This window comes from Xyrauchen texanus, chromosome 9 (assembly GCF_025860055.1).
Source record: "Xyrauchen texanus isolate HMW12.3.18 chromosome 9, RBS_HiC_50CHRs, whole genome shotgun sequence".
NCBI classification, from domain to species: domain Eukaryota; kingdom Metazoa; phylum Chordata; class Actinopteri; order Cypriniformes; family Catostomidae; genus Xyrauchen; species Xyrauchen texanus.
Window position 1 is genome coordinate 41,143,485 of NC_068284.1, and position 17,897 is coordinate 41,161,381.

At 37.3% G+C, this 17,897-nt stretch overlaps 1 protein-coding gene across 1 annotated transcript in view; it reads left to right on the plus strand.

Moving 5' to 3' along the window:
- The window catches only part of LOC127648586 (ephrin type-B receptor 1-B), a 348,045-nt gene that overhangs the window by 81,838 nt on the left and 248,310 nt on the right, over positions 1–17,897 (plus strand). Inside the window, exon 2 of the mRNA XM_052133235.1 lies at positions 17,703–17,767. Coding sequence (XP_051989195.1) covers positions 17,703–17,767 — 65 coding nt within the window. The remainder of the gene's footprint in view (positions 1–17,702; positions 17,768–17,897) is intronic.

The following is a 17,897-nucleotide window of genomic DNA, read 5'->3' on the forward strand; positions in this document are numbered from 1 at the left end:
CATTAAAATATGTAATACTAATATACCAATCAACCTAAATGTATTGTTAATAACCATAGTATCAACAGATGTTCACATGATAACTTAGTTTCTTTAAGAGAGGGCCTTTCTGGAACATATTTTAATTTTTTATTTTTTTACAATAGTTTACCGTTATAGTGCATGTATTGTTTAGTATAAGTTTAATACTTTTTACAATATTTTACTTTAAAATTACATACTGGATATTGTTTTGTTAAATAAAATATGCTTTAACCTAATATGTTAAGTTTACAGTTCACCAAATAACAGTATTTTTTTTTTGTTTTTTTTTACAGTTGCATTTTAACATTCTTTTTCAGTTAAAATTATGTATTTTCTTCAGTGTCATAAAAGCACAATGCAGTGTTTATATGCATTAGATTGAGTCTTAAGTGAGTGAATCAGATTTGCTTGTGTTGTATTGTGTAGCGTAACATGACTTTTCTGATTTGGCTTTGGGCATCTCAGACTCCAACTACTTTCATTTTGCTGCCTTCGGGCTAAATTCTCTTTTAAAGATGGCCTTGGTGTATTACAGAGTATATGTGTGTAAGCATACTGTACGAAAGTGTGTGTATACATCTGTCGAGGCCTGCGAGCTGAGTGTGTTTCCGTGGGGAATGGTGTGTGTTGAAACACTGCATGTTGATTGGTCCCTCAGAGCTCTCATTAAAAGATGAGCTATTAATGAAATGTCGGATTCTTTCTCGGCTTTCCCTTTGAGGCTGGAACCAATGAGAGCACAGCAGGAAGTGACCCCATGTCTCCACGCTTGCACTTCAATCTCTCCTTCCTTCACCTCCTCCCTCTTTTGATCATCCTTTTCTTGCTCTCTTACTGGCTCTCACTTTACTTATTTCATTCGTGTTAACTTGGATTTTTGGTAGACATAATGGCATGTAGTATCTTGTGATCTGATATGTTTTAATGTATGTTTTATGCAGCTAGTTCATCTAATCTCCTTTTAACATTTCATTGCTGTTGCTTTGGTCACAAAGGGACAGAAATGTATGTGCTGGCAGATGCAAAATTATTGAAGGGTTGCCATTGGTCTTTTCCATTTATGCATGCACACTTGCATGCATCATAATGTCAGATTTGATTGTGCAGTTGGAACGAATATGAATCACTTCAGAGTGCTAATGGCTGTTTAACGTGCATTAGAATGTTGAGGGGATTCCAGAATGCCATGAAATGTTCCAGAATCATCTAATGCTTCCGTGCCAGTAAAACTAGTCGGGTAGTTTTGTGATTGGATATGTCATGGAAGCGCAATAATACTGGTGAACGAACTCCCCATTGTCATAAACACTAGCTCCCACTAGTTCTCCAGAGAATGATGATTGAACATATTTCACATAATTAAACTGGGATGTGGGGAAAATGTGAGATTGAAAACATTATTCACTGCGCGTACATACGCTCGGAGGCTCTCGTAAATGCGAGCGTGATTTCGGTGCACTCTGAGGCGCCGGCTCTGTTCCAGCTTCTGCATTTTGGTTAATATTTAGCACGTAATATTCTTTTTTTTTAATGGGTGTAATCAAAATTACAACCTGCCATATCAACAGACAGAAACCACATATCCAAAACTCGCAGCTGTCTCCTCATATGGTTAATATACAGCTAAACGAGAATTATGAGCAATTTGACCAAGATTTCGATCCAATCTCATTAAATGCTTTTCTCAGATTCTGTTTAATGAACAAGAATATGTTATTTATTGTCCATTATGTTCCCAAACTAATCTCAATGGGACAATGCCACAAAAGAGAGTAATAGGTTAGAGAGTAAAGAATGAAGGAAATACAATGGAATATAGATAGAGAGAAAGAATGAAAGAAACTGAGATGTCAAAGAAAGTCTTTTGCATATTGTACATGCAGTAGGTGGTCTAGAACAATGTGCCAAAGAAATTAGCCTAGAAATTATTCTATCGCTAACCCTAACCATTATCCCAACATTAACCATGAAGTAATATTCAGGTTTAATTCATCTCAATCAACAGCATTTGTGGCATAATGTTGACAAATCACTGCTTCGGAATGCAGTGATTTGACCATTGAGATAATAGCTTTTGTCATTTTACGGAGTCGTTGCTGCTGCTTAATCCAGCGCTTTGGTGGTGTTAATCAGGAGTGGTGGTGGCGTTGTGGGCTAAAGCACATAACTGTTAATCAGAAGGTTGCTGGTTCGATCCCCACACCCACCACCATTGTGTCCTTGAGCAAGGCACTTAACTCCAGGTTGCTCTGGGGGGATTGTCCCTGTAATAAGTGCACTGTAAGTCGCTTCGGATAAAAGCGTCTGTCAAATGCATAAATATAAATGTAATCAACTGGCAAACACTGGCATTGGACATGCAGCTGATACACACCCACAAAAATTATATGCTTAAAAAATAAAAAGTTGCAGTTCGTGAACCCATTGTACTGCAAATATAAACCCGGTCTGTTTTTGAAAGCCTGCTTATGGGTATTTGTCTTAAATGTACATTTTCTAATTTGTATAGAGTATCACTGAGTCTGATATATATCAGAGCGTTAAAAATCGCAGCTAGGTTCGGCAGTTTGTTTGCACTAAGCTCATAATAAAATATCCCATAAAGATTTTTGTTACATGCAATGTTTTAGACAAACAAATTGCAGAACCACAATGCCATTTTATTGCAAGGACAATATAACAAATTATTGTAATAATTTAAATAAAGAAAAGAATGTGAGCAGTGTTTATATTATTTTTAATATATACATCATATTTTATGCTATACCTATTATTCTCAATGTACATTATTCCACATGTATTTACATCACTGTACCTTGTTTTTATACTCCAGGAATTAATCCAGGCATTATAAAAAGAGAAGTTGAGTGCGGGAGTCTTAAATATAGACCTACTTGTAGCAAAATACATGTGCAAATAAATATCCAGCAGAGAACTTACTCATTTCACTTGCATAAAAACACAGATTCTACACTTCTAAAAATGCATCAACAGCGTGGGTAAACATAATGAAACAGTTATGCCAAATTAGGAAAATACATGCTTTAACAGCATTCAATAAATAAATCTCAATGAGCTGAAGGATCTTGACAGGAGACTGGTCTAACAAAAGCACCGCCTACTGCACTAAATCATTATTAGTTACAATTTTGTATGGACTCAGTGTGAATAGACCTTCTGTCACTTGTTCATCTTGCAAAATCGTCACAGATTTTGTGAATACAGTCCTTAACTGTGAGGACCTACAATGAAAGTAAAAGGGGACAGGGGCGGAGCCAAGAGTTTTTCAAAGGGGTGGCCAGTAGTGGTGGAAATTTTGATTCTTTCCAGAGACTCGTTCATTTTTAGTTCGTTCACCAAAATGATTCGTTCAGATTCGTTCACTGATTCGTTCAGTTTTTTTTTCCATATTACACAAATACGTCAGCAGCAGGTGCGGCAAAATGTGTTGTTCAACTAACGTATTTACTTGTTACAAAATAAAAACTGATTTGACTTTATTAAAAATGGTGCCCTACTCATTAAATGGATAAAATAAGTCTAAATAAGTGATCAAAGTCTTTACACTCTTTTTATCTTTTAAATTACACTCTTTTCGGATGACCAAATCACAAGTGTTTTTTAATTTGTTTGCATACTAGGCAGGCTAGTTAACATTTTATTTGTTTGGTCAGAACGAGTTAAACGAGGAGTTATGTTCCGTATGTAAGATATGAATTGCGCGTGCACAGTACGGATACCTGCGCTTTGCATTCACTTTCTGCTGATTGATGAACTAGATTGACAGAATGGCCGACCTGGTACACGAACTGGGTATAGCAACCAGTTCGTTCAATTCGTTCACCGAACGGGAGATCTCTCTCGTTCAGACTCAAAACAGAGCAATATGATATTCATTCAGCAGAGTAGTTCCAACCAATTACATGCCCCTTCTAAGCCCGAGCTGAAATGCTATTAGCTGACGTGAGTCACGTGACGCAAATAATCAATACTCTAAATTTTTTTTATGTTTTACAGTTTTTAAACAAACAAAAGTGCATGACATGACTCAAACATATATATTTATTTTTTAAAGTATAAAACTGTTGAAACATAAAACAACAATAATAAAAATAAATAATACAAAATGCACACAAAACACCAGTGCTTACACTATTTACTATATAAATAGTCAGGTAAAGTGCAATGTATAATACAAAACAGGTAGTGCAAAACTACAAAAGTTCTTTTTTTAAACAGTATAAAATATAAAAACAGGTAAAAGTAGTGTAAAGTTAAATCAAGCTAAAACACAGTAGTGCAAAAATAATTTGCACTAAACAGCAAGTAAAGTTTACTTAGTAAACATTAGTGCAAATATAAACAGTAGTAAACAGTAGCTTATCCCTGTATAAAGTGCAAAAAAAAAAAAAAAAAAAAAACAGAGCAGCATGAAAAAAAGACCCTGCCATATAAGCAGGTATAACAACAACAGGATTATTCAAAGTTGGCATTCAAAAACATCAGCTGTCTGGCCTTAGCGGGGCTGATTCTGCTTCTTTGTTCAGAGATTATCTGTCCCATCTTGCTGAAAACTCTTTCTGATGGAACAGATGTTGCCACAATGCAAAGCCTTCCCAGCATAACTTGGGTCAGTCTGGGGTAAATCAGTGCCCGGTTTTGCCACCAGAGTAGTGGGTTGGAGGACCTTGGTTGAAGGGGCTCCTCTGAATATGACCGAACTTCCAAAACAGCCTCTGCTGAAGAACTTGTATTTGTCACAGACCTGCAACTTGTTCATCGAAATCACCCCACAGTAAGCTTTCTTGTGTTTCTTGCGCTGCTGGTGCTGCTGCTGCCTGTTGCTGCTCTGGTTGATGTGCTGAGGAAGATCTCACTCTCCCAGCGGCATTTTTGAGTCTCTGGATGGCTTCATTTGCTGCATGATCATCTGAAAAGGCCTTTTTTTTAAATCTTGGGTCCAGTGCAGACGCTTCTGAGAGCAGATGGTGAAATTCCACCTTGTGGAACCTGGTAGCCATATCTTTGGTAATTGCTTCAAGCATGTCCATTATAGGTTTTCTGAACCCTCCCGATCTCAGGTATCTTGTGCTTATTTTTGGACACTCCGTGAAAGCAGGATCACCTTTGAGGCAGTCACATAGCTATAGGGAGCAAAAACAACATTTGAATTTAATAAATACAGTATAATAATCATTAATGAATAATATTAATTTCCCTGCATTACTGTGGCAATAACAATGCCACTTATAATTTATTTATTTTACAGTCTGCAAAAGCTGCTTGCAAAACATAGTTTTTTTAATGTTATGCTAATAAGAGTCAAATTAAATTAAATTATTAAATTAAATTTGTTATAATAATGATTGTTCTAAGAGTATTGTTACATACCTCTCACCACTGATTTCAATTGTGACTTCTTCAAATGGTTTTAAAACTTCACAGGCCTCTTCCATTTCTTTCCACTCATCCTGTGTCAGAATTTCCAGTCGAGAATTTACTAGTGCAAGTTTGGTGATGATGGCATCCTTGTTATCAAGAAATCTCTGTAACATATAAAATGTGGAGTTCCATCGTGTTGGGCAGTCCTGTTTCAGTTTTAACTCTGGCAAGCCCATCTGCTGCTGAGTTGCCTTGAGTTTTTCAGCTGCCACTGTGCTTCGGTGCATGTACTCCACAATTGCTTTAACCTTATTCAGTGTATTTTGGATTACATGGAGTCCACCCCTCACAATCAAATTAATTGTGTGGGCAAAACATGGCAGATGCTTCCATGAGGTTTTGTGAATGGCTAGGGTTATGTTGTGAGCATTGTCAGAGACACAAGCTACTATTTTGTCCGTTATGTTCCACTCTCTGGCAATTCTTAAAAGATTGTCGGCCAGATTATCTGCAGCGTGTCTTTCAGTAAATTCAAAACAATCTAACAGACATGTCTCCATTTTAAAATTGTCAATGAAGTGGCATGTAACTGACATGAAACCACATGTGGCCCTAGATGTCCAGCAGTCGGTTGTGAGGCAGACAGCCAATGCCTTGCCAACTTTGTCCATAATTTGTTCACAAACCTTTGAAAACATTTCTGGAATGATTGTTTTTGACAGGGTCTGCCTGCTGGGCAATATATAGGAGGGGTTTAAGGCCTTTGTAAATGCTTTGAAACCTCTGTCCTCCACAATGGAAAAAGGTTGTAGATCCAATGCAATCATCCTTGCCAGGTCCTCATCCACTTTCTTTTGTCTTAGTGGGTCAATTGGCCGAGCCACAAAATGTGTTAGGGTGGTCTGTCCTGCCTGTCGTCTGTGTGGAACAGTTGTATGAGGTGTGCTGGTAGTGGCAGATGAGGTAGGAGGAGGTTGAGCAGTACTGGTACTGATGGATGTTCCAGGATCCTCAGCTTGTTCAGTTTTCCTTTGTGTCAGCTGCACAGTTGGATGCTTTACCTTTAGATGCCTGTTAAGGTTAGCTGTAGATCCTCCTTTAAAGGACAACTGTGTTTTACAAATTGTACACAAAGCCTGTGTTGGAGACACCTCATTAAAATAATTCCATAATACACTTCTCTTTCTGGTGCCACTCATTTTGAAGTTAGCAGATTACCTGATGTAGTTTGTAGATTTTAGTAAAAACGAAAATTTTAAGCTGTCTTTTATTAAATTAAACCATCAGCTTGCACTGTTAACTTCGTCGTCATTATCTTGACGTTCGAACAACTGGTTCTTTCATTCACGAACGAGATGTATGTAACAGTTCATTTGACTCGTTCAAACTCAAAGCAACTCAATAAAGGGCGTATTCGTTCACTAGATTCAACAAATCACATGCTCCGTCCTCGTATCATACTCGAAGGCTATTGGCTCGAGGTTTAGTCACTCTTTGTCTTTGACAGATGAAACGGTCCACAGAGCTACACGGTCCATTGAGCTGCGCATGCGCGCAATAGCGGCGCGCAGTGGTGGAGGGAGGAATTTCAGTGAACGAGAAATATGAGTCAATGGATAACGTGAACGAGAATGATTCGTTCACCTAAAAGATTCGTTCAAAAAGAACGATTCGTTCACGAACGTAACATCACTAGTGGCCAGGCAGGGGACAGCGATCAGTCTGTGGTGGTATAGAGATGTCTGAGCAGAATTTGAATATTGTCGGACTGTGTGAGGGGGTTGAGATGATACAGTGACACTGGGGATGGAGAGGTGCGGCGACCTTTGTGTGCGCACGTTACGTTTGTACAGAGATGATTTCACCTCTAAAGAACTAAATTGTGCCAAAAAATGACCAACAAAAATGACTAAAACAGCAATTGCGAGTGGGGTGGCCAATGGGGTTCATGGTGGCCACGGCCACCCCTTGCTCCGCCACTGAAAGGGGACAATTTTTTGAGGGTTTAAAGGAAGAATTGTGAAGCTTATCATTTTATAAAAGCACTTACATTAAATCTTCTATTAAAACTAATGTATTATATAAGCTGTAAATTTGTTTTAATCATCATTTTTACTGTTGTTTTAGAGTTTAAGGCATTATGTGGTCACGGCAATGGAGCTGTAAAATTCAAAACAACTTTATACCTAAAATCATGTAAAAACATAATTTACATCTTGTGGCTATACTTTCTACATATTTTAATGTTTATGGATTGGCACCATTCACTTTCATTCATAAGTGCCTAATTGTAACCCATATTTTCCTTTTTTTTTAATCAACATGCCACAAATTCTTTCGATTGAGCTTTTTTGTTTAATAAGCTTAATTGTTCGGCTGAGCTGAAAGCCATACTGTGGATCCATTCGATATTCAGACTCTTTTTGGACTGCTGGGTCTCAGGAGGTAAGAGCAGAAACTCAGAGAGCTCTAACAGTAGGCTGGTTAGCTGCATTAATGAAGAGGTTGGAGATCAGACTTCACTCTGATGTAATGCCAGCACCCTAATACCCTATCACCCTCCAAACCAACTGGTCAGTGGAGTGATACTCAGTTAAATGCCCTCAAATTCTGCCAAGTTGTCAGTTGTGTTAGTTAGAGAGGCCCTGCTTCAAATGGTGCCATCAACCCTTGCAGACCTCTTTAGAGTCCAGACTTTAGTGACATAATGTTGCATATTATTGGGTTGTAGACCTCTATGAACTCTGTACCAATATGGACTTTATAAAGCTTGCTGTTTGCAGTGAAAAATTGACCAGATGTCATTCATTGCCAAAGAGAGTGAGCAGTGAGAGATTAGGCGACACAGCATTTTTGATAGTTATCACTGTATTGGTGTGCATGTAAATGCACTCACTAACCATTGGCGATGAGACGGATGGGGCACCCTTTTGAACCCTATGTTCTAGTGGACTTTTGCAAAGAAAGGTTGCAAGAACACAAGTCTGTATCAAGTGCACAATTTACTAGACAAAAAACTTGTTAAAATGGCAAGTCCTCAGCTTAAGAGTGGAAAAGCACTAACAAGGGGTTATAGAGGGAAAAGAGGAAGGTGTATTTAATGAATGTGGTGATGCTGGAGAAGAAGAAGAGGGGGGTCATGGGTTGAATTTCTGACTGTGATTTTGCTCTGCGCCACTTATGCCAGCATGTTAATGCATGCAAATTATCTATGACCATACCGAACGAGAGAGGAACAAGTGTCTCAAAGGGCAGCACACTGAGAAGGTTGTTTGACATTCTGCACCTGTTTCCTGAGCTCTCATTGGCCATAGGGAATACTCAGGAGGATGTGTTTTTCTGTTGTTGATCAGCTCCCTGTGTTTAGAACTCGTGTTTGACAAGGTTGAAGTTTGTCCCACTCTGGAAGCCTGTCTTACAGAAACAAGTTCATCTGACTTCAGCTCAGAGCCTTAAGACTTGGGGCCAGATTCACAAAGCATTCCCAAAAATAAAATTCTTCTTAACTAAAAATGTGTGCCCCTATTTTCTAATTTTATTAATAGTTATTAATAGAATAAATATAATTCCAAAAAGACTTTGAATGTTCTTTTAAAAAAAAAAATAAACCACCAACATTTTTGTACAAACCTCTTACCATTTATCAATGACAACAGATGAAAATGGGCCTATATGGCTAACTCTGGCTCATTGATAGTCATTTTTCTGTTGATTAAGGTGCGCAGTTGTCAAATAATAATAATAAAAAAAAAATAAACAATTATTTCGAATATTTTGGTGAATATAGCATGCTTTATAGTGCTTTCAGGAAACAAATTCAGGTATTTTTTCAACCTGGTCTTGTAGAAACATGTCTCATGGAATACCTAAATTTTTGCTAAATTATTTTTATGTGGCTTAACCACTTATTTAACCTATGTTCTACATCCAGACTATCGGATCAGGTAGCCTATGTCTCACAAAAAACTTAAGCAGTTCGGCAAAGTTATACACACAACTAGCTAACTCAATCACAGTCATGAAATCAGCCTTTTAGGAAGTATTAGCAGGCTAGTGGCTACATAGCCCTGCTGTCATGGAAACTGGTAATGAGGTATGCACTAGCTAGCTATATGGCTAATATGATATCATTGTGTACCGAACAAGACAGCACTGACAATATAATACAGCTGTTGACTGAAAAACAAGTATTTCTTCCAGGATTAATTTTCTTCCTCTTATGATGTTTATTGGCACTTGGCAATCCAGTTTGTGGTGCATTACTGCCACCTACTGAGCTGTAGTGTGGAGTGTCACAAGAAAGTCCTTCAGTGGAGTCAAATGTCAGCTGAAGATGATGGAATTGGCGAAATTTTATCGAAAAGAGGTCACACACACATTAAATCCTAAACTTAGTTTTACTTTAAAAGTATCGTTCCCTCTGGGGTTTACTTATAAACAAACAAGTTATGTATACATTCATTCTTGAGGTCTAAAAAACATGTAGCATGCCTTTCTTCCTCCATTTATGGTATGGACTATTTGTCATGATAAATATTGATATTTAACAATATGAAAAATATTATAATCATAATTTGATAATATATTTGGCCATATCACCCAGCCCTACCATGCAGACTTTTGTTGTTAATGTGACATTTAGGAATGTGTAATTCTGAAATGTTGCTATTAAGTTTCTCAAACAAAAATCTTAAGTTAGTTTCTAAGATTTGATGCCAGTAACCTTGCAAATTTTGACAAATCCAGTTCCAAGTGTTTCTTAGCACACGCTCGTTGTAACAGCCTGGTTGATTAAATATTTTTCAAAATGGCCATTTTGAGAAGGCTCTTGCCATTTTTTTGTGTGTAATATGCGAAGGACAGTCCATGGGTGTGCCTTCTGAAACAGAGACTCGCCCCCTAGTTATTTAAGGTGTACCCAACAATGAGTATAATGAAAAGAAGAAGAAAAAACAATGGTGGATAAAGACAGGATCCCTAAAAAAACTACAATTAACAAGTCTAATTTTCAAGATTTTGATCTCTCTTCTTTATCTGTCTATTTTTTTCAGCACAGGAATTCTGGTAATAAGCTGTTGTTCCATTGTTCTTGATCTTTTTTTCTTCTTTTTTTTTACATTTAAATCGATCAATCATAGCTTGTCTTTATTTCCACTTCTCGCACACTCACACATTTCTTTTCCCTCTCTTTCACACTTACTGATTTCCCTCGTTCACAATGCTTGTCTGTCTTGCAGCCATTGCTAAGGATTTCCTTTCTCCTGAGTCACATACACAGGATTCATTTTCACCCTGTCAGCTGGAGGGACAGGTGTTGAAGTATCTGATAAGTGTGTGTGATTTTGGTCATGGCACTCTTGCAGAGGCTGAGATGAGACCATTTCACTCTGTCCAGTTGTCCCTTTACCAGAGTCTTCTACCAAAATCAGATCGATATATTCATTGAATTCAAGAACAATGATATAGCCATTCAGTCTTCTAAAAACGAGTTTTTTAGTTTTTTGTTTCTTTTTAGTGCTTTTTCAATGTTTCTTTCCAGGCCAGGAAAAGTCTTGGAAATTTCTTTAGTGAATATTTATGTTTCTAGTTTTTCTTTCCTCTAAAATATTTAATGAGCAAGACCCAATGATTCATTTGCAAATCAGTCTGAATCTAAATTCTAAAAAAAAAAATCTATATCCAGTAATGGATATAGATAAGTTGTGTAAAAGTTATGTGGAGTGCAAGTCATGGTTTATAACGAGTAAACTAAGTAAGTGACTAATGTCTTTGAAGTTCATCCTGGATTAACTGCAGAAGTTCACATTGTTCTTTGTTAGTTGGCTAATGAAGGCTTTTGTTGGCAATTAATTGATATTCTATGTATTCCTTTTAAGAGTGTAGTACATCATTAGAATGAGGCGATGCAGGCAGAGATCAGTGAGGTGCTTCGCATATCAACCGACAGGTCATTTCATTGAGGTCTATCCTAAGTTCAAGGTTCAGGCAATGGTATATGAATTATCCCATGTCTAATGGTGGAGTTGGCATCAGTTCATCCCCTGAAGTCCATCGTAATAGACTGAATTGATGTCTGGCCGGCACCGGCTGCATAACAGTATATTCTATCTAGGTACATCATGAACGACATGTGGAAAAATCTAATTTCTTCCATATTAATAAGACTTTTTGTCCTAACTGGCCATGAGTGCAAAAAGTGAGAAGCCATTTTGACGTTGACTTGGTTTATTATTTTAACGCATTATGCATGGTAGCTCCACCCATAGTGAAATGTCATTGTCAAATAAATAAATAAATACATAAAAGTCCTAGTACACATAGCTATTTATAAATATCCAATATGTTTTGATTGTCTATGTTCTGGCTTACCAAAGTTTTTTGTTTTTGTTTTAGTTTCTATTAAACAGTTCTAAAAAGCAAAAGGGGAAAATCTAGAAATGTTTTGGCCAAAAAGCCATATTCAATGGGACATTTTCTGTTAATAAAATACCTTTTAAATGGACATTTTCAGAGTGTAGACAATTTTTCCTTTTTTCTTGCGAATATGTTTTTGCAACGATAGCATTTTTACGTACTACAGGTGTATGATTATCAAAAGAGAGTGTGATTTAACTTGTTTTGAACCCCTGTCTCTTCAAAACATTTAAACAAGCTTTAATAATCATGTAATGTAGACACTTTAACTCATTGATCAATATTATTTCATAAAAATGAATGTTTATCTCATTAGAGTTGAAGATTTCCGTAGTAGTTTCCAAGTTGGTAGTTAAACTTTAAGTGCCGTTCCATTGCATCTTAGGAAGTTGTAAATTCCAACTTTCCGAGTTGAATGGAATGCAGCATTACCGCATGAATTTGCTAGAATGTTTTGATGCACATTTCATATGTATATATGTGTGTGTGTTGCATATACGTATGTGCAGGTAAGCAATTTCATGGTGAAGACCACAGTAATGATCTAAGACCAGAGGCCTTCTCAATGTTTAATGTGCTCTTTCTGTACTTATACTAACCAGCATTAAATATTAAGGGCTCACTCCTGAATACTGGTGTAAATACGAAAGAGTGGGAGAGAGAGAGAGTGGCTGATGGGCTCGAGTACTCTTAGGGTTGTGGGTCACTGGCCTTGCCAGCCAATGGGTGAGTGATGTGGCGTTGTGGTGGGGAAGGTTATATCTCTGCTGTCACTGAAGTCATTGTGATTTAACCCAGTGAGATGAATAACCTTATTTGCACAGTTTTATTTAAGCCTAAGGCCTCTGACATCACATGGGCTTTCAGGACCAGAATTCTGTTTAAAAAGACTTTGTTTATTGCACCTTGGTTTTTCGGGTTCCTAAGGTTTATTGAGTGGCGTTCTGCTCGTATATAATGAAATCTGTGAGCTTGGATTTTCACGACGTTCGGTTCTGTTAATGGGTTAAAAATTTACTGAATCACAAGTCATTAATTTTTCTTTTGGACTGAAATCCAATCCAATTACTGTATGATTGTTGATATGGCAATGTGCAAAAATGCACTTTGTAAGTTTTGTTGTCATTATTGGTATTTTATATATATAAAAAAGTATTAATAACATAATTAAAAAGTCTGTAAACACCTTTTGCAGTAATACGTTCTGTTAAAATATAAAATCATCTCATCATGTGGTATCACGCTGATTTTCTTATTTCCAAATATTTCTTCATCAAAAATACTAAAAGAATCCTTTATGAAATCATTAGGAAACCAGAATCTTTAATAAAGAGGAATCGAAACTGGAATCAATACATTCCTTATGATTCCCATCCCTAAATATGAAAATCTTAAGAAAAGAAATAGCCTGAAATTTCCAATTTTTTATTTTTGATTGAACTATCCCTTAACATTAAGACATTAAAATACAAAAAGCAACCTTGGCAAAGAAACTTCTGGTCACAATACTGAGATGTTCTTTAGTATTTTGCTCGACCATTATAGACAATGCTCGCTCTCTCTCTCTCTCTTATTCTCTTTGTATTTTTCTTACCTTTCATGGTCTCTGTTTAGCATCTCTTTGTTGCCTTTTTGTATTCAAAAAGATGACAAGATCCCTTTGCACCATTATGCTAATTTATTATTGGCCACATGTTGCATATTAATAAGCCTGAAGCTGACCTTCCCCCTTCATACACACACACACACACACACACACACACACACACACACACACACACACACACATGCACGCACATATTCATTGGCTGAGTGTTTTCTCTGGAGGTGGATGCATCTCCTGAGGGAACTGATGTTCAGAGGTCCCACTCCTCAGAGAAACCAGCTGCTAGAGAAACTTCTGTGTTATTTACAGAAATTGAATTATAGTGTATGTGTGTCTTTAATAACAAGAGCCTACACTCAACAACACTTGTGTGATGTCAGCCATTTGTCATGTTTCCTTGCATTGCGTATGTGTATTTAATTCAGTATCTCAAATACTTGAGCTTTACTTCATCCAAAGCAATAAAGCTAATCTCTGATTGACTTGGAATTCAATCAAACAAGGAATTATTCTCGAGTTACATTTTCTGTTGGTGAGTGAGAATGTTTTAGTAAAGTTTTTGAAAGCGCCTCTCTGTCAGAATGTGCTCTATCGCTGAAGACAGTGATGGATGACATAGCTTTAAACTTTCATTTAATGGCAGCTGCTGATGTAAACAACCAAGTAGTTTTCATGCAATGACATGTTATTACATTACAGTGAAATAATGCATTACAACCCTCTTGTATTTACTATGTACTGTACATAATTGCCCATATAATCATTACAGTGGTTGTGTTCCAATCCTCAGTGAGCTACCTCACTGTCTACTGTGTACATAGACAGCTACCTTCTAAGGCAGCATCTTAACTGATACGGAGGAAATGGAAGCCAGCTTATTGCTACAGACTTTGCATTGGAAGTACGCTTGTGATGCCTGAAAATGCTGCCTAGGAGGGCATCTCCCTTGGCTCTGGATTAGAGCCAGTGTCCGTACATTATGGACTGAGAGTGAGCATGGATGGACTTTGTAATGTGAGTTTGAATTTAATTGGTTGTGTTTGAGAAAGTTGTATTGTCTCAAAATAAGCCGCCGTAGACATCTGGATAAAAAAAACGTTGTGAGCGTTATTGACGCATTCTGTATGGATGTTTGACGATGCTGTTTATGATTCATATTCGTGAATGTGCTTTTCCGATCAGCTGGCGATGAGAGACATAAGACTGGGATGAGATTGTCACATTATCGCAAATTATACATCATGTTATGAATCCATCTGTAGGAAGTTTGAGTCGTTGTCATCTGACTTTGCTCATCTAGCTGAGATAGATTGATAGACCTTTCCTACTTCCTCTTTCTCTATCTCCATATTCCTCTACTTTTTCGTCCTCCTTTCTGTCTGCTTGAAAAATATTAACCAAAGCATCTGCAGAGAAAGATGTGAAAGATGGATAAATATTGTGAGAGAACAAGTTCTTTCATCATTTACTCAGTTTCATGTCATTCCAAACCCGTATGCTGTTATTTTGTCCATGGAAAACAAAAGTAGAAACCTTTGCAGAATGTTTATGTATAACCCCAATTCCGAAAAAGTTGGGACAGTATGAACAATTCTAATAAAAACAAAAAAGAGGGTTTTGTAAATTATTTTCACCCTTTGCTACATTGAAAATTCTACAACTACACATTATATGATGTTTTTTGGAATTGGGGTTGTAGCTATTTACCATACAATGACCCTTCATAGTGACCACAACTTCCAAGATCCAAAAAAGGACAAAAAAAAAACACAAAGAAATCACCATTAAAAATAGTCCATATGACTCATTCTCAGTATATAGAGTCTTCTGAAGCCATACAATAGCTTTGTGTAAGTCGTTATTCACTGATAATCATTCCCTCTGCGGAAGCTCGAATCCAAAATGACAAACACGAGAGCGAGTGTTATTTTGACCTTCAACGCTGCAATTTTGTATGCGGCTATTATAATTTTCTCAAACAAATCATATGGCTTCATATTACATGAAGTGTAGCACACAAATCGTATAGGCTACATTTATTGTGCATGTGTTTATTAATCCGTTTTGGAGATTGAAAAACATGATAATTGTGAGTTTTAATATTGACTGAATTTCCAATTTTTGGGTGATCCCTTTAATTTGAGAGAGAGGAGGAGAGATGACAGTTGGCTTTCGGCGCATAGCCTTTGATTGTGTTTTGCAGAGAGAGCAGATTTTCGTAATTTTCCCTTTCCCCTGTGACATCACTCGTTACTTATTACCATCCCAGACTGACAGGCTTAGCTCAGAGCGTGATTGCACAGGGACGCAATTAAGACATAGTGTGTCATAACATATCTCGTGTGTGTGTCTGTGAGGGACCCAGAGGGAAGGGTAGAAGGAGAATGTCCAGAGGTGGCAATAGGAGATGTAGATCCATTCAAATTGATGCGGTTTGACACCAGAAACTTGTGCTCTACAGTACTTTAATGATGTCAAAGTGCAGGGAGACCCTACAGCACATAAGAACTGGAGTAGACAGTATTGTAGCGACATGTTTAGTATTTAGTACCCTCTTCAATGCTCTTGTGGATTTCAAAGAATTACTCATGCATGCAAATTTGTGCTTGCACACGATATCAAAAAATGTATATGATAGATTTTGTGTGTTACCACTGCTTTGCTTTGGCACTGATGGTCGGTACGAGTCCAGGTTTTCTATCACTTTCAACTATCTTATCTGTGTTTGGTTGAGTGTGTGTATGTGGATTATTCTCTATCCTTGTCAAAGATATCTCCTTTGATAAGGTCTAACAATAGCTGACCGCTTAAAGGACACTAACGGCTTATCCTAAATCTGTCATCAGAAACACAGCACTGTTGTGGCTGCTCAAGAGAAGCTTTCGATAACACTCTGGCTGGTTGGTTGGTTGGTTTGTATTCTAGACTAGAGCATCTGTCTTTTGTCTAGTGTGTCTGCTCTAGAACGGCACACTGTATCTATTTTTTTGGTGTACTTTTCTAGTGTGACCTTCTCTGTAGATTGTCTCTCCAATAGAAAAGCTGTAATGACTTTGCACTGCAAAATTCAATGGGCGAAATACAGTCATCTAAATGGGAATCTGCACAATCATCTGGAAGTTCTAGAGCAGAACTTAATGTAGTATTTATCAGCTCTAGAGCAGCTCCCTGTATCATTTTGTATTGTGTTCTAGAGCATCTCCCTTTGTAGTTTGTTTGCTTTAGAACAGCTGGCTGAAACCATCTGGAGTATTCTAGAGCAGCTCTTGATGTAGTATTAATAGCTCTAGAGCAGCTCCCTGTAACCTTTTGGAGTGTATGTGATTTAGAGCATCTTCCTCTTTAGCATGTTGCCTCTTTAAAACAGCTGTGTAAAACCCTCTGGAGGGTTCTAGAGCAGCTCCATTTGTTGCGTTACTGTTTTTAACAGCTCTTAAACATTCTAATAATTTAGTCCAGAATCATTTTAACATTGTTCAAGTGCTCTAGAATAGCTCATTTTGTCACGGTGTAATGTTTTGTGGAGCAACTCTTTCCAGAAAGAGTGTATGCTCTATAAAATCTGCCTTTATCTCTCTGGAGTGTGTTTATTCTAGATCATCTCTCTGTTGTGCACTGCTGCTTTGAAACAGTCCATTTTATGTAGAGCAGTTTTTACAATAGAAAATATCTGCTCTAGAGCTGCTCTTTTTATCCATGTGTGTTTTTGTTCTAGAGCAGCTCTTTGCATAGAATGTCACTGCTCTAGAATATTCTATAGAGCTGCATGTTTTTCCTGGAGCAGCCCATGTTTTGGAGCAGCTCTCTCTTTTGAGAGAAAACACTGCTCTAGAAAACATCCACCCCAGAAGGTATAAGACAGCTGTTCTAGAGAAGCTACTTCCTCAAAAATGATCTTCTAATGAGCCACTCTTTTTTACATTTAAGTGTTCATTAAAACAACAGCTTGTAACCCAATATCTGTTTGTTCTAGAGCAGTGTGTTTGATCTAGAGCAGATTCCTATGTTGTGTTAATAAAGATTATCTCTTAGGAGCAGCTATGTTTAATACATGTGTGCTGAAATAACTGCTCGAGCTGCTCACTGGAAATCTGTTTTTTGAGTGTGTTTGTACTAGTGTGGCTCTATTTAACCCTCTGAAGTTTTCTAGGGCAGCTTTATTTTGAATATTAAATTGATTCAAGCTTATCAAACTTCAGGCTAATAAGTTTTAAAATTCAAACGTGCATATTTGTGATTCAACATTAATCTCTTTATGCTTCTGTGTGATTTACAGAAACGCTGATGGACACTCGGACCGCCACAGCAGAGCTTGGGTGGACGGCGTACCCTTCTTCAGGGGTGAGTGTGTGTGTTTGCATGAATGCATGACCTACAGTACTGCTCACACTACATTAAAACACTTACTATGTGTGCTTTATTTTTAGAAAAGAAAATGAATCTGGAACCTCCTTGTATTCACCTTTCAGCA